General features: G+C 46.6%; 4 protein-coding genes across 6 annotated transcripts in view; 1 reads left to right on the top strand and 3 right to left on the bottom strand.

The window, feature by feature from the left end:
• LOC123764036 (uncharacterized) overlaps nt 1-18,066 on the bottom strand; it is a 297,148-nt gene that overhangs the window by 235,979 nt on the left and 43,103 nt on the right. The window lies entirely within an intron of this gene.
• LOC138367747 (golgin subfamily A member 6-like protein 25) lies at nt 5,882-6,841 on the bottom strand. The gene has a single exon (XM_069329695.1). It carries the CDS (start codon nt 6,839-6,841, stop codon nt 5,882-5,884), a length of 960 nt encoding a protein of 319 aa, XP_069185796.1.
• On the top strand, nt 6,918-9,192 carry LOC138367746 (zonadhesin-like). Its single transcript, XM_069329694.1, has 3 exons — nt 6,918-6,924; nt 7,780-8,390; nt 8,698-9,192. The coding sequence occupies exons 1-3, from the start codon at nt 6,918-6,920 to the stop codon at nt 9,190-9,192; spliced, it is 1,113 nt and encodes a 370-aa protein (XP_069185795.1).
• Nucleotides 10,742-12,028, bottom strand: LOC138367745 (dynein heavy chain-like). The gene is made up of 2 exons (XM_069329693.1): nt 11,977-12,028; nt 10,742-11,553 (listed from the first exon to the last, which is right to left on the bottom strand). Exons 1-2 carry the CDS (start codon nt 12,026-12,028, stop codon nt 10,742-10,744), a joined length of 864 nt encoding a protein of 287 aa, XP_069185794.1.

The following is an 18,066-nucleotide window of genomic DNA, read 5'->3' as shown; positions in this document are numbered from 1 at the left end:
GTGGGGGGGGGGAGGGGGGTTGGTGGTAGTGGTGGTGGTGGTGGTGGTTGTGGGGGTGGTGGTGGGGGGGGAGGGGGGGTTGGTGGTGGTGGTGGTGGTTGTGGTGGTGGTGGTGGTGGTGGGGGTTGGGGGAGGGGTGGTTGGTGGTGGTGGTGGGGGGGGAGGGGGGTTGGTGGTGGTGGTGGTGGGGTTGGTGGTGATAGTAGTAGTGGTGGTGATGGTGGTGGTGGTGGTGGCATAGTGGTAGTGGAGTGGTGGTGGGGCGGGTAGGGTAGTTTAATGATGGGAAAAGAGGACAGAGTAGCATGCAATTAAGAAGAGGGAGGGGGGGGGGGAGGGAAGGAGTAAAGAAGGATAGAAGAAAAGTAGAGAGGAATTAAAAAGGAATAGAAAGAGGAAAGTGTAGAGATTGATTGATGAAGCCTAAGCTAGCCAAGAGGCGGCACGGGCATGAGTAACCCGTAAGGTAGAGTCGAGGTAGGGTTATGCTGGATGGGTGGAATGGGGGCCAGGGATGGGTGGAGATGGGGGCCAGGGATGGGTGGAGAGGGGCCAAGGATGGGTGGAGAGGGGGCAGGGATGGGTGGAGAGGGGCTAGGGATGGGTGGAGAGGGGCTAGGGATGGGTGGAGAGGGGGCAGGGATGGGTGGAGAGGGGCTAGGGATGGGTGGAGAGGGGCCAGGGATGGGTGGAGAGGGACCAGGGATGGGTGGAGAGGGGCCAGGGATGGGTGGAGAGGGGCTAAGGATGGGTGGAGAGGGGCTAGGGATGGGTGGAGAGGGGCTAGGGATGGGTGGAGAGGGGCTAGGGATGGGTGGAGAGGGGGCAGGGATGGGTGGAGAGGGGCCAGGGATGGGTGGAGAGGGACCAGGGATGGGTGGAGAGGGGCCAGGGATGGGTGGAGAGGGGCTAAGGATGGGTGGAGAGGGGCTAGGGATGGGTGGAGAGGGGCTAGGGATGGGTGGAGAGGGGCCAGGGATGGGTGGAGAGGGGCTAGGGATGGGTGGAGAGGGGTGGAGACAAGGAACCCGCCCACCAAAGAGAACTTTAAGCCAGTATAATTAGGGTCACACCTGACTCTGGCCTCGGCACAGGTGCTTATACCTGGCCACAGGTCCTTGTTAGCCCGTGTCAATCACGCCCACATACCTGGCTACCACCAGGTCAACAGGTGTGTGGTACCTGGCTACCACCAGGTCAACAGGTGTGTGGTACCTGGCTACCACCAGCTCAACAGGTGTGTGGTACCTGGCTACCACCAGCTCAACAGGTGTGTGGTACCAGGCTACCACCAGCTCAACAGGTGTGTGGTACCTGGCTACCACCAGCTCAACAGGTGTGTGGTACCTGGCTACCACCAGGTCAACAGGTGTGTGGTACCTGGCTACCACCAGGTCAACAGGTGTGTGGTACCTGGCTACCACCAGGTCAACAGGTGTGTGGTACCTGGCTACCACCAGGTCAACAGGTGTGTGGTACCTGGCTACCACCAGGTCAACAGGTGTGAGATATACCTGTCTTCCCTCCCACTTCCCCCCCCCCCTCAGGTCAACAGGTGCGAGGTACTTACCGTCCTCCAGATTAACAGGTGTGACTTAAGTACTTAACTGCCACCGAGTCATCAGGAGTGATCAAGTACCTGGCAGGTATCACCTGTATGAACTAATCAGAGTGACAGTAGCGGTACCAGGAGCCAATACCAGTTGCAGGGGGGGGGGCGGTAGAAATAGCCTAAGCTACTCGATCCCTTTGATATTTATTTCTTTCTTGTCTCAATAAACATACTTGAACTTGAACCAGGCGCAGTATACTGTGTTGTGGTAATTAAGCAATTCGGTCTACCATTGACTCGTCACAGCCCCTACCACCCCCACGGGCTCACCATAGCCCGTGCTACTTGGAACTTTTGGTCTAAGTAGCTGAATCCAACCACCCAATCTTCCTGTTACGTCTCACAGTGTTCCTTGATAGTTACGTTGCTGCTGCGGCCAGGATTCTTTAAGTATTTACTTTGCCACCTGGGGCCTGACGGCTGAGTGGATAGCGCTCGGGGATTCGTAGTTCTAAGGTTCTGGGTTCGATCCCCGGCGGAGGCGGAAACAAATGGGGGAGAGTTTTATTCTTTCACTCTGATGCCCCCTTTCACCTAGCAGTAAATAGATACCTGGGAGTTAGACAGCTGCTACGGGCTGTTTCTCGAGGTGGGGGGGGGGGGTAACAAAAAGGAGGCCTGGTCGAGGACCGGGCCGCGGGGATAATAAGCCCCGAAATCATCTCAAGATAACCTCAAGATAACCTCAAGATGACCCAAGATCACCAAAAGATAACCCAATAACGAAACCTGTGCATCGTTCCTCAGGTTGTAAAGGAAGAGAACTCTTATATAGCACTGGGAAGGGATCAGGATATAAGGATTTGGGATGGGACGGGGAAGAGGAATGGTGCCCAACAACTTGGATGGTCGGGGATTGAACACCGACCTGCATGAAGCGAGACCGTCGTTCTACCGTCCAGCTCAAGTGGACGGTAAAGCGCCGTAAAACTGTTTAATAGTTATAAACAAAGCCGATATGATCGTTGAAAGATGTACAGTTTCCGTAATTGAATTCTTAAATGCGTAGCGAATACTATTCCTAACATACACACATTCCTAACATTCCTAATGCCTAACGCCTTGTCTATTCCTACCATCTAATAACAGCTTAATTTAAAAAAAACGTTCCGTTACTCTTTCCTAACGAGTCCCGCGGAAATTCAATTTTAAAATAATATATATATATATATATATATATATATATATATATATATATATATATATATATATATATATATATATATATATATATATATATGTCGTACCTAGTAGCCAGAACGCACTTCTCAGCCTACTATGCAAGGCCGAATTTGCCTAATAAGCCAAGTTTTCGTGAATTAATTGTTGTTCGACTACCTAACCTAACCTAACCTAACTTTTTCGGCTACCTAACCTAACCTAACCTATAGAGATAGGTTAGGTTAGGTTAGGTTAGGTTAGGTTAGGTTAGGTAGGTTAGGTTAGGTTAGGTTAGGTTAGGTTAGGTTAGGTTAGGTAGGGTTGGTTAGGTTCGGTCATATATCTACGTTAATTTTAACTCCAATAAAAAAAATTAACCTCATACATAATGAAACGGGTAGCTTTATCATTTCATAAGAAAAAAAATAGAGAAAATATATTAATTCAGGAAAACTTGGCTTATTAGGCAAATCGGGCCTTGCATAGTAGGCTGAGAAGTGCGTTCTGGCTACTAGGTACGACATATATATATATATATATATATATATATATATATATATATATATATATATATATATATATATATATATATATATATATATATATATATATATATATATAAAGAATCCAGCTGAAAAAGGAAAAAACAAAACGAAACACGTGTTTGAATTCAAAACAATTCTAAATTAACGGAAATAATTTTCCGTTAATTATAAAATTATTACGTAATATAATTATATAATTATTTAATAATTATATAATTATATTACGAAATAATTAACGTATAAAACAAACGCTCCAGAATTACGAAATTAATATTTGAGACATTAAGAACGCCACGGGAAAAATAACACCTAATACAATCACAGGTAAATATTGTACCGTAATTGTGTGTCAAACAACTCAATTATAAGTGCACGAAACATTACGATCGCCATTTGTTTTCATTTGAATTTAAATTTGAGAAACATAACGGAAAAAAACCCGGCAGGAATCGTTGCGTCCGATAACAAGTATGGCGGCAAGATAACAGTCTGGATTATAGACTTTATGGAGGAAACGACAGTGAGTAATGGATGTGTTATCTACACCTGGTGTTATCTTAGTGGTTAGTGATAACAGTGAGGAGGTGAGAGGGAGGAGGAGGAGGCGAGAGGAAGGAGGGAGAGATGGATAGAAGAAATATGAGGAAGGGTAGAGAGATGGAAGTAGTGTAGAGAATGTAAGGAGAGAACGACAGAATGTAATAGAGAGATGGAATGTAAGGATGGAGTGTATAGAGGGAGAGAAAGAGAAGGACGGGACGGAGTATAAGAATAAAACTGTATGGCAGGAGAGATAGCGACTGGGAGGGAAGGAAATAGATTAAACATAAAACAGAAATAAAGGAGATAGAAACAGATGCAAGAAAAATCAAGCGGTAGGGAGGAATAGCCACACGAGAAAATTAAGAGTAAGGGGAAAGTGCAAAAACTAACAGAAAGTATATAACTAAGGGGAAAGGTGACAAGACAAAGGGGAGATAAACCAAAGGGGAGAAGAAAATAAGATTGAACTCCAACAAATATAAAGAGTCAAAGTTGATGAGAAGAACGCAATTAAATCCAGAGAACTCAAGGGTTGTACGTGCGGTTTCTGGATATGTGGAAAAACCACATATTTAAAAAAAGTTTTTTTTTTTGGTTTAATCGGAAAAACCCCGACTAAACAAATTATCAATTATTATTATCAATTAAAATCGATACAATTATTACGTGTTGTCATAATTATTTCCAATGTTATTATTGCCTTAATTAACACCCCAAATTAACTCTATAATAAGTTGAGGGTTCATAGCCATTGTGCTGTTTGAAGTAACGGGCGGACAGTAACGGGCGGACAGTAACGGGCGGACAGTAACGGGCGGACAGTAACGGGCGGACAGTAACGGGCGGACAGTAACGGGCAGACAGTAACGGGCGGACAGTAACGGGCGGACAGTAACGGGCGGACAGTAACGGGCGGACAGTAACGGGCGGACAGTAACGGGCGGACAGTAACGGGCGGACAGTAACGGGCAGACAGTAACGGGCGGACAGTAACGGGCGGACAGTAACGGGCAGACAGTAACGGGCGGACAGTAACGGGCAGACAGTAACGGGCGGACAGTAAAGGGCAGACAGTAACGGGCAGACAGTAACGGGCGGACAGTAACGGCCGGACAGTAACGGGCAGACAGTAACGGGCGGACAGTAACGGGCGGACAGTAACGGGCAGACAGTAACGGGGTGACAGTAACGGGCAGACAGTAACGGGCAGACAGTAACGGGCGGACAGTAACGGGCAGACATTAACAGGCAGACATTAACGGGCGGACAGTAACGGGCAGACATTAACGGGCAGACATTAACGGGCGGACAGTAACGGGCAGACATTAACGGGCAGACAGTAACGGGCAGACAGTAACGGGCAGACAGTAACGGTCAGACATTAACGGGCGGTCAGTAACGGGCAGACAGTAACGGGCAGACAGTAACGGGCAGACATTAACGGGCGGACAGTAACGGGCAGACAGTAACGGGCAGACAGTAACGGGCAGACAGTAACGGGCAGACAGTAACGGGCGGACAGTAACGGGCAGACAGTAACGGGCAGACAGTAACGGGCAGACATTAACGGGCAGACATTAACGGGCAGACATTAACGGGCAGACAACCACTTGGTCAATGAGTCACATTTGGACGTCTAAGATTAGCACTACCTTCACTCTCCTGGGGCCAGATCCACGAAGCACTTACGCAAGCACTTACGAACGTGTACATCTTTCCTCAATCTTTGACGGCTTTGTTTACATTTATTAAACAGTTTACAAGCATGAAAACTTCCCATTCAACTGTTATTATTGTTATAAACCACCACCTGGTGCATCGGAACTCATTAATTGTTTAATAATTTGTATACAAAGCCGCCAAAGATTGAGAAAAGATGTACAGGTTCGCAAGTACTTGCGTAACTGCTTCGTGAACCTGGCCCCTGTTCCGTACTATTCCGAGCCATTCTGGGAAATTCTTGGACTATTAAGGGCCAATCTGTACTAATATAATTCTATGTTATCCTGATATCTTTTCGTCATTCTGTGATATTCCGTACTATCATGGGTCTTTCAGTGCAATTCTGTACTTTTGTGGTCATTCTGAGTCTTTCTGTGCTATTATGTACTTTTGTGGTCATTCTGAGTCTTTCTGTGCTATTATGTACTTTTGTGGTCATTCTGAGTCTTTCTGTGCTATTATGTACTTTTGTGGTCATTCTGAGTCTTTCTGTGCTATTATGTACTTTTGTGGTCATTCTGAGTCTTTCTGTGCAATTCTGTACTTTTGTGGTCATTCTGAGTCTTTCTGTGCTATTATGTACTTTTGTGGTCATTCTGAGTCTTTCTGTGCTATTATGTACTTTTGTGGTCATTCTGAGTCTTTCTGTGCTATTATGTACTTTTGTGGTCATTCTGAGTCTTTCTGTGCAATTCTGTACTTTTGTGGTCATTCTGAGTCTTTCTGTGCTATTATGTACTTTTGTGGTCATTCTGAGACTTTCCGTGCTTTTATGTACTTTTGTGGTCATTCTGAGTCTTTCTGTGCTATTATGTACTTTTGTGGTCATTCTGAGTCTTTCTGTGCAATTCTGTACTTTTGTGGTCATTCTGGGTCTTTCTGTGCTATTATGTACTTTTGTGGTCATTCTGAGTCTTTCTGTGCAATTCTGTACTTTTGTGGTCATTCTGAGTCTTTCTGTGCTATTATGTACTTTTGTGGTCATTCTGAGACTTTCTGTGCTATTATGTACTTTTGTGGTCATTCTGAGTCTTTCTGTGCTATTATGTACTTTTGTGGTCATTCTGAGACTTTCTGTGCTATTATGTACTTTTGTGGTCATTCTGAGTCTTTCTGTGCTATTATGTACTTTTGTGGTCATTCTGAGTCTTTCTGTGCTATTATGTACTTTTGTGGTCATTCTGAGACTTTCCGTGCTTTTATGTACTTTTGTGGTCATTCTGAGTCTTTCTGTGCTATTATGTACTTTTGTGGTCATTCTGAGTCTTTCCGTGCTTTTATGTACTTTTGTGGTCATTCTGAGTCTTTCCGTGCTTTTATGTACTTTTGTAGTCATGCTGGGTTAGTGTGTTATTATGTACTCGTATGGGTCATCTGTGCTGGTCTGTACCATACAGCACTAACCTAACCTAACCAACACACACACGTGTAATATTTCTCATCAGACTCCGCTAATTCAGACTCGCGCCACACGAGGATGCTAGTTAATTGGGTTGCGAATAATAACGATGCTAATAATAATTATTCCTGCCTGTTGGCTGGTCTGAGCCTCGTGGGTTTTAGAGAACAGGTCTAGGCTTACCTCCCTCCCTCCCTCCCTCCCTCCATCACACTCCCTCCCTCCCTCCATGACACTCCCTCCCTCCCTCCCTCCCTCCATCACACTCTCTCCCTCCCTCCCTCCATCACACTCTCTCCCTCCCTCCCTCGTACTTCAGCCAGGCTCCATTACCCTGGCAGTCTTCCTTTTTAATTACCTCGTGGGAATGAAAAACACATTTGCATGGCCGACCCCTGGCGACCTGTGCCTCCCCCCTGAAGAACGCCAGGCTGCGAGGGAGGAGGAGAGGAAGGAGGGAGAAGGAAGGGAAGAAGGGTAAAATAGGAGAAGAGGAAGGGAAGAGGCAGGTGAGAGGTATAAATAGGAGATGGAAGGAAGAGCAGGAGACCGAGGTAGGAAGGTGGGTTTACCTATCTGAGGCTCCTAGATTTTAATATACCTAACGGGATAATTACCCTCTTTTAACAATCATACTGTGGAATTGATCCCCGCGAAGGATAATAGTAAAGTAAGGAATAAAATTGATACCAATAAATATAGATAAGCAATGACAGTCTCCCATCATGAACCAAAACAAAGATGGGCTACTATCCAACTACCCAGCCAACGACCAAGAGCTAACGACTAAGAGCCAGCGACCAAGAGCCAACGACCAAGAGCCAACGACCAAGAGCTAACGACTAAGAGCCAGCGACCAAGAGCCAACGACCAAGAGCTAACGACTAAGAGCCAACGACCAAGAGCCAACGACCAAGAGCTAACGACTAAGAGCCAGCGACCAAGAGCCAGCGACCAAGAGCCAACGACCAAGAGCCAACGACCAAGAGCCAACGACCAAGAGCCAACGACCAAGAGCCAACGACCAAGAGCCAACGACCAAGAGCCAGCGACCAAGAGCCAGCGACCAAGAGCCAACGACCAAGAGCCAACGACCAAGAGCCAGCGACCAAGAGCCAACGACCAAGAGCCAACGACCAAGAGCCAACGACCAAGAGCCAACGACCAAGAGCTAACGACTAAGAGCCAGCGACCAAGAGCCAGCGACCAAGAGCCAACGACCAAGAGCCAACGACCAAGAGCCAACGACCAAGAGCCAACGACCAAGAGCCAGCGACCAAGAGCCAGCGACCAAGAGCCAACGACCAAGAGCCAACGACCAAGAGCCAACGACCAAGAGCCAGCGACCAAGAGCCAACGACCAAGAGCCAACGACCAAGAGCCAACGACCAAGAGCCAACGACCAAGAGCTAACGACTAAGAGCCAGCGACCAAGAGCCAGCGACCAAGAGCCAACGACCAAGAGCCAACGACCAAGAGCCAACGACCAAGAGCCAACGACCAAGAGCCAGCGACCAAGAGCCAGCGACCAAGAGCCAACGACCAAGAGCCAACGACCAAGAGCCAACGACCAAGAGCCAACGACCAAGAGCCAACGACCAAGAGCCAGCGACCAAGAGCCAGCGACCAAGAGCCAACGACCAAGAGCCAACGACCAAGAGCCAACGACCAAGAGCTAACGACTAAGAGCCAGCGGCCAAGAGCCAACGACCAAGAGCCAACGACCAAGAGCCAGCGACCAAGAGCCAGCGACCAAGAGCCAACGACCAAGAGCTAACGACCAAGAGCCAACGACCAAGAGCCAACGACCAAGAGCCAACGACCAAGAGCCAACGACCAAGAGCCAACGACCAAGAGCCAGCGACCAAGAGCCAACAACCAAGAGCCAGCGACCAAGAGCCAACGACCAAGAGCCAGCGACCAAGAGCCAGCGACCAAGAGCCAACGACCAAGAGCCAGCGACCAAGAGCCAACGACCAAGAGCCAACGACCAAGAGCCAACGACCAAGAGCCAACGACAAGAGCCAACGACCAAGAGCCAGCGACCAAGAGCCAGCGACCAAGAGCCAACGACCAAGAGCCAACGACCAAGAGCCAACGACCAAGAGCTAACGACTAAGAGCCAGCGACCAAGAGCCAACGACCAAGAGCCAACGACCAAGAGCCAGCGACCAAGAGCCAGCGACCAAGAGCCAACGACCAAGAGCTAACGACCAAGAGCCAACGACCAAGAGCCAACGACCAAGAGCCAACGACCAAGAGCCAACGACCAAGAGCCAGCGACCAAGAGCTAACAACCAAGAGCCAGCGACCAAGAGCCAACGACCAAGAGCCAGCGACCAAGAGCCAGCGACCAAGAGCCAACGACCAAGAGCCAGCGAACAACCGGTTACACTCCTCCATCCCAGAGACCATAGTTGGAACGTTCAACATACTGTCCCAGCCATTATTGACGTACAGGAGACTGGTACAATCGATTGATTGATGAAGTCGCCCAAGAGGTTGCACGGGCATGAGTAGCCCGTAACAAAGGGATTGGTACGCTACAGTGAGGCCCGTTGGTCTGTAGTGAGGTGCTTCGTCGCATGTTGTTGTTGTTATAGATTCAGCTACTCGGAACAGGTTCCAAGTAGCACGGGCTATGGTGAGCCCGTAACTTACCTGGCACAGGAGCGGGGCAAGCAGCACGGGCTATGGTGAGCCCGTAGTGGACTTACCTGGCACGGGAGTGGTGCCGTCTTTGTGCTTCGTCGCACCTGGGTTCAAGATATCAGGAGGCGTCCTACTCAATCTCTCACGATAACTTACCAAGGTAATACAAACCGCTGCTGTGTGGCTCACATAACCGTGTACTACAGTATATTGACTATGTCAGTTTCTCAGAAGATGTACCTGGCTCTCCCTCAAAATGTGAGTACTTGGCTCTCCCTCACCGTGTGAGTACTTGGCTCTCCCTCACCGTGTGAGTACTTGGCTCTCCCTCACCGTGTGAGTACTTGGCTCTCCCTCACCGTGTGAGTACTTGGCTCTCCCTCACCGTGTGAGTACTTGGCTCTCCCTCACCGTGTGAGTACTTGGCTCTCCCTCACCGTGTGAGTACTTGGCTCTCCCTCACCGTGTGAGTACTTGGCTCTCCCTCACCGTGTGAGTACTTGGCTCTCCCTCACCGTGTGAGAGCCACGAGCGTGCTGGGATCAATAGTCGGTTCGAAGCCCACGTGGACGTGTATTTCAGCTAGCTAGACCTGTGCTCTGTGAGCCACACCTGTGCTCTGTGAGCCCCACCTGTGCTCTGTGAGCCACACACCTGTGCTCTGTGAGCCCCACCTGTGCTCTGTGAGCCACACACCTGTGCTCTGTGAGCCACACCTGTGCTCCGTGAGCCACACACCTGTGCTCTGTGAGCCCCACCTGTGCTCTGTGAGCCACACCTGTGCTCTGTGAGCCACACCTGTGCTCTGTGAGCCACACACCTGTGTTCTGTGAGTCCACACCCTATCAACCATCCCAGTAGCTACTCCAGCGCGTGTTTCCTCTCGTAAATACCTTTATCGGATTGATCATGGGATCCAAATATTCTTGATCCTTTGTGGGGCAAACCTTCTGATTCCTCAACATTAATTAACTATGTAACTATAATAGTGATCGGTCAAGAGTCTCCTGACTGTGGATTTTCACTGTCACTTGTGCACTTATAAACTTCCGAAATCGCAAAAGAAATGAAGGCGCGGATCACCTTGCAACCTTGACTGTTGCACAGTCAGGGTTTGCTTACTGATGTGACCGTATCCCATTGGATGATATCTTCTATGTCCCATTGGATGATATCTTCTATGTCCCATTGGATGATATCTTCTATGTCCCATTGGATGATATCTTCTACGTCCCATTGGATGATATCTTCTATGTCCCATTGGATGATATCTTCTATGTCCCATTGGATGATATCTTCTATGTCCCATTGGATGATATCTTCTATGTCCCATTGGATGATATCTTCTACGTCCCATTGGATGATATCTTCTATGTCCCATTGGATGATATCTTCTATGTCCCATTGGATGATATCTTCTACGTCCCATTGGATGATATCTTCTATGTCCCATTGGATGATATCTTCTATGTCCCATTGGATGATATCTTCTATGTCCCATTGGATGATATCTTCTATGTCCCATTGGATGATATCTTCTATGTCCCATTGGATGATATCTTCTATGTCCCATTGGATGATATCTTCTATGTCCCATTGGATGATATCTTCTACGTCCCATTTGATGATATCTTCTATGTCCCATTGGATGATATCTTCTATGTCCCATTGGATGATATCTTCTATGTCCCATTGGATGATATCTTCTACGTCCCATTGGATGATATCTTCTATGTCCCATTGGATGATATCTTCTATGTCCCATTGGATGATATCTTCTATGTCCCATTGGATGATATCTTCTATGTCCCGTTGGATGATATCTTCTATGTCCCATTGGATGATATCTTCTATGTCCCATTGGATGATATCTTCTATGTCCCATTGGATGATATCTTCTATGTCCCATTGGATGATATCTTCTCAGAGATGCTGAGCCGCAAGTGACCAATATTTTTAACTGCGCGTTGCATATTGATTTATCCTGGATATCGCTGTAGGATTTCTGCAGCTTAAGGATACCATGTTTGTACATCAATTCTTGGGGGGCGTCACTAAAGAGAGCATTTTACGCTCGGACAAATCAACCTCTTATGGCACACAGAAATCACAATAGCGTGATGCATCAAATGAACAAATCCACAAGGGGCCGTGACGAGGATTCGAACCTGCGTCCGAGAGCATCCCAGACGCTGCCTTAATCGGTAGCTCAGTCGATTAAGGCAGCGTCTGGGATGCTCTCGGACGTAGGTTCGAATCCTCGTCACGGCCCCTTGTGGATTTGTTCATCCTCTTATGGTCATTTCTTATCGAGTAGTGGACCAGCTGAGTTCTTCACTAACCTGCCTCAAGTTCATTCATCAAAGTTGGACTTTCTACTGTGAACCTCGTCATCAGTAATTATTTTTTTGATTCTTAAGTCATGTGATGTCAACCCCCATTGTTTTTTTAAGTAGATCAATGTAAATAATTGTAAATTCATCTTAAAATCACGACTTTTGTACGACTTGCTGGGTGAGTGGTTGGGTGAACTATTTGGATTATTTAGGACTGGGTAGGCGGGTGGGTGGATGTACGACTTATCTACGACTGGGTGGGTGGGTGTACGACTTATCTATAACTGGGTGGGTGGGTGGGTGTACGACTTATCTACGACTGGGTGGGTGGGTGTACGACTTATCTACGGCTGGGTGGGTGGGTGGGTGTACGACTTATCTACGACTGGGTGGGTGGGTGGACGACTTATCTACGACTGGGTGGGTGGATGTAGGATTTATCTACGACTGAGTAGGTGGGTGTACAACTTATCTACGACTGGGTGGGCGGGTGTATGACTTATCTACGACTGGGTGAGTGGGTATACGACTTATCTACGACTGGGTGAGTGGGTGTACGACTTATCTACGACTGGGTGGGTGGGTGTACGACAAATCTACGACTGGGTGTTTGGGTGTACGACTTATCTACGACTGGGTGGGTGAGTGTACGACTTATCTACGACTGGGTGGGTGGGTGTACGACTTATCTACGACTAGGTGGGTGGGTGTACGACTTATCTACGACTGGGTGGGTGGGTGTACGACTTATCTACGACTGGGTGGGTGAGTGTACGACTTATCTACGACTGGGTGGGTGGGTGTACGACTTATCTACGACTAGGTGGGTGGGTGTACGACTTATCTACGACTGGGTGGGTGGGTGTACGACTTATCTACGACTGGTTGGGTGGGTGTACGACTTATCTACGACTAGGTGGGTGGGTGTACGACTTATCTACGACTGGGTGGGTGGGTGTACGACTTATCTACGACTGGGTGGGTGGGTGTACGACTTATCTACGACTGGGTGGGTGGGTGTACGACTTATCTACGACTGGGTGGGTGTATGGGTGTACGACTTATCTACGACTGGGTGGGTGGGTGGACGACTTATCTACGACTGGGTGGGTGGGTGTACGACTTATCTACGACTAGGTGGGTGGGTGTACGACTTATCTACGACTGGGTGGGTGGGTGTACGACTTATCTACGACTGGGTGGGTGGGTGTACGACTTATCTACGACTAGGTGGGTGGGTGTACGACTTATCTACGACTGGGTGGGTGGGTGTACGACTTATCTACGACTGGGTGGGTGGGTGTACGACTTATCTACGACTGGGTGGGTGGGTGTACGACTTATCTACGACTGGGTGGGTGTATGGGTGTACGACTTATCTACGACTGGGTGGGTGGGTGGACGACTTATCTACGACTGGGTGGGTGGGTGTACGACTTATCTACGACTAGGTGGGTGGGTGTACGACTTATCTACGACTGGGTGGGTGGGTGGACGACTTATCTACGACTGGGTGGGTGGGTGGATAATGACAGGGTGACCAAGGGGGTAATGTGAATCAGCTCGCCGGATTGATAGAACCACCGAGGGAGTCTCACAGCCATAATTACGGGTCGTGTCAGGGCGAGTCTCTCTCTCTCTCTCTCTCTCTCTCTCTCTCTCTCTCTCTCTCTCTCTCTCTCTCTCTCTCTGTCTGTCTGTCTGTCTGTCTGTCTGTCTGTCTGTCTCTCTCTCTCTCTCTCTCTCTCTCTCTCTCTCTCTCTCTCTCGCTCTCTCTCTCTCTCTCTCTCTCTCTCTCTGTCTGTCTGTCTGTCTGTCTGTCTCTCTCTCTCTCTCTCTCTCTCTCTCTCTCTCTCTCTCTCTCTCTCTCTCTCTCTCTCTCTCTCTCTCTCTCTCTCTCTCTCTCCCCTTCTCTCCTTCTCTACACAAATAGCTAGGATTCTAAGGGATTATTTAAGGGGCCAGGTGAGCAATTTCTCAACCTTCCTCCAACACTCAACGTTTTTTGTGCATAATCTACATGGTAAATGCTTCAAATTTTCCTAATGGATCAATATAATAACATGAACAGTGAAACGAAATAAAAATAAAATATGAACTTTTCTAAATTTAAAAAAAAAAACTAATTACAAATTTCACCAATTTTTATTTTATTCATTATAGACTCAGAATGGCATATACCGACAATTTTCATTGCTTTAAAATATTATTTGAGAGTATAGTTTACTGTAAAAAAAATCGTCAACGTGGCCTTCAAAATATGCGCAAAATTTAGACGCAAAAAATTTATAACTCCCAAATTTATGAGTTTATGAGTAAACGGCAGCAATGAAGTCTTGCAACTAAGAACGTTGCGCATAATATATCACAATGGTGAGAAGCGCTCTGACACTGTAGTTAGTGTCTTGTCTCAGAGATGAAAAATACTGTTCAGGCAGAAAAATTAAATTAAAGTTCTCGACAAGGAATATAGAAGTTCGAATTTATGACAGATCTTGTAAGTTTTATTAAATATTGCTCGGCATTCGTACTCGAGTATGTGAAAGTTGAGGCTCAATATGTCTTGAAATGAAGTCAAGAAAAAATAACCACACAAAAAACCAAATACAGGGATAAGGATAATGGACTTGAAAATCGTCCAGGACGGACCGAAACGTCGTCGTCCCTTCACTTTCTAGTGTGTGATTTGATCAACATATTTAAAGTCTTGGCCGAACTCCGAAAAAATCTTGTACACAATTGCCAAAATGCTCTAAAAATATATTTTAAATGCATTTTGAGGAATATTGCATCCATTACTATATTACACTGTGTAACTATTTTTGTTTCTGGCTAGTAAGAGCTATTTTTCTGATTGGTTACGTCTCCAAAGTTTAGAAAACGGCTATTATACCCCCCTTAAATTTTACGTTGATCGTTCGTCTAACACAGCTTAAGGGAGACGTCATGGCAGGTCCCTTAAGACAGCCGCCTGATGGAGCCATGTGTCGCATAAGGAGTCAGCAGCAGCCCTCAGGTCCCTTCAATACGTCTTACCTAAGCTGCCTTAGACGATCATCAAAGCAAAGTTTAAGCGTTAATAATAAAATGTTATATATATTTTTGGAGGCATTTAAGCAATCAGAAAATTACTACCTAGGAGTAAAAATGTTTTTGCTTTGTGGTACCAATAGATATACTGTATTGTGTGTATATCACGAAAATAAACACGTGATTAAGAATGTGACAATGTCAGACCACGGAGGAAAATGAAACAGGAATTTCCTTAAGTACTTTCGTATATTAAATACATCTTCAGAAGGAATGAACACATTTTCACATTTTCCTTCTGAAGATGTATTTAATATACGAAAGTACTTAAGGAAATTCCTGTTTCATTTTCCTCCGTGGTCTGACATTGTCATATACTGTATTATAATTATAATAATTATTATTATTACTATTATTATTATTATTATTATTATATATTCTTCACATAGAACACATCAGTGCCATAGTTTCTGAGGTTCATTTGCACTTGAGACAAACACAGGCGAACTCGCTGTCGATTATCCGTCAGACTTTTTTTTCCCCAAGAGATCAATTCTAGATAAAGAAAAGCCTGTGATCCATGGTGGTGAAGCAAGAGTCTGGAGGGACGCCGAAGTCAAACAAAGCGTACAGGAACACACTGTTGTAATCACGGGGGCATCACCATGGACCCTATTGTGTGTGTGTGTGTGTGTGTGTGTGTGTGTGTGTGTGTGTGTGTGTGTGTGTGTGTGTGTGTGTGTGTGTGTGTGTGTGTGTGTGTGTGTGGTGTGTGTGTGTGTGTGTGTGTGTGTGTGTGTGTGTGTGTGTGTGTGTGTGTGTGTGTGTGTGTGTGTGTGTGTGAGTGTGTGTGTGAGTGTGTGTGTGTGTGTGTATGTGTATGTGTGTGTGTGTGTGTGTGTGTGTGTGTGTGTGTGTGTGTGTGTGTGTGTGTGTGTGTGTGTGTGTGTGTGTGTGTGTGGTGTGTGTGTGTGTGTGTGTGTGTGTGAGTGTGTGTGTGTGTGTGTGTGTGTGTGTGTGTGTGTGTGTGAGTGTGTGTGTGAGTGTGTGTGTGTGTGTGTGTGTGTGTGTGTGTGTGTGTGTGTGTGTGTGTGTGTGTGTGTGTGTGTGTGTGTGTGTGTGTGTGTGTGTGTGTGTGTGTGTGTGTGTGTGTGTTCACCTAGTTGCACTCACCTAGTTGTGCTGGTTCCGCCTTTCAAACGTCAATCTACTGGTGTACAGATTCCTGAGCTTCTCGGGCTCTATCATATCTACATCTGAAACCGTGTATGGAGTCAGCCTCCACCACACCACTTCGTAGTGCAATCCATTTGTTAACTACTCTGACATTAAACAAGTCTTTAATAATGTCTCTGTAGCTCATTTGGGTACTCGGCTACCACCTGTGTTCCCCTGTGCTTTTACCATCTGTGTTAAATTATCAGTCTTTATCTCCCTTATAAATTCCTCTGAGAATCTTGCATGTGGCGATCATGTCTCCCCTAACTCTTCTGTCTTCCGGCGACATGAGGTTCAGTTTTTGTAGTCTTGCCATGTAGCTCATACCCCTCAGTGTGGGTATTACTTTGGTGCATACTTTGTTACATTCTTCTATTTAATCTTGTACTTGAGTAGACTCGGACCCCACGCTGGAGCTGCATACTCCAGGATTGATCTTACATATGTTGAATGCAAGGTTCTAAAATGATTCCTTAAGCAAGTTTCAAAAACGCAGTTGGTATGTTGGCCAACCTGGCATATGCCGCTGATGATATCCTCTTGATGTGAGCTTCAGGGGGAACAAGTCCGGCGTGATAACAACCTCAAGGTTTTTCGCCTTGATTCTTGGTTGATTTCGTCTCCCAGATGATGCCTTGTATCTGGTCCCCAGCCACAAGAAGGTCTAAAGGTATGCCACCAGACAATTAGGTGAGCACAATTAGGTGATTATTGAGTACATACACACATGCAGACTATGCAGCAATAATTATTTTAATAGACAGAGAAAAAAAAAGATGGTAATCTTTCTTAACCAACTGTCTTACAAGTGATCCAGCTCTCTCTTACAAGTGATCCAGCTTTCTCTTACAAGTGATCCAGCTTTCTCTTACAAGTGATCCAGCTTTCTCTTACAAGTGATCCAGCTCTCTCTTACAAGTGATCCAGCTCTCTCTTACATGTGATCCAACTCTCTCTTACATGTGATCCAGCTCTCTCTTACATGAGGTCCACAAACTCCCCCCCCCCACCGCCACCCCCACACCCTGGACAACCTCAGACGACTAAAAAAATTGAACACAAACCAAGGAGCCGACTAAGGCCCCAGTCCCAGTGTTCTTCAATGATCAGAGAAAACTATGTTCATCGTGTCTATTTTTTTTGGGGGGGGCTGATGATACGAGAAAATGTGATCATTGGAAGAGACTTTGATGAAGTGCAAAATGAACCAGACACAGTCCAGGACTGGTCTGGACAATGACTCCCGGACAAATTCAAAGTTATGAGATTAGGAACAAGAATGAGAAGACCCTAAATGGAGCACAATATGAGAGACAGGTTCCTGCGTCACAAAAGAAACATTCGCGTGGCTCTAATTGTAGAGTCACACGTCTCTGGATTGTACCTGTATATGGGGGTGTTCTGGGAGTTCTTCTACCCCCCAAGCCCGGCCTGGAGTCAGGCTTGACTTGTGAGAGCTTGGTCCAACAGGCTGTTGTTGCTTGGAGCGGCCCGCAGTCCTACTTATCCACCACAGCCCGGTTGGTCCGGCACTCCTTGAAGATAACTATCTAGTTTTCTCTTGTAGGTGTCCACGGTTGTTCCGGCAATACTTATACTCGCTGGGAATATGCTGAACAACTGACGGAAGTATATGCAAAAAAAAAGAAAAAAGAAAAAAAAAGAAAGGTCACTGTCCGAATGTCCTTTTGTAACATAGAACAGAGAGTTGTAGTGAGGACATTGACCAAAGAGCTAGAGCTCAACCCCCGCAAGCACAACTAGGTGAGTAAAGAGCCTTTCAAAGTATTTTATACAACGTTCGTTTGATCCACTTGTTGACGGTGCAACAAACACTATATAAAAAAA

The sequence above is a fragment of the Procambarus clarkii genome, chromosome 23, assembly GCF_040958095.1.
Source record: "Procambarus clarkii isolate CNS0578487 chromosome 23, FALCON_Pclarkii_2.0, whole genome shotgun sequence".
NCBI classification, from domain to species: Eukaryota; Metazoa; Arthropoda; class Malacostraca; order Decapoda; family Cambaridae; genus Procambarus; species Procambarus clarkii.
The sequence above is the reverse complement of the archived record's forward strand: the minus strand, read 5'-3'. Positions and strand labels throughout refer to the sequence as shown.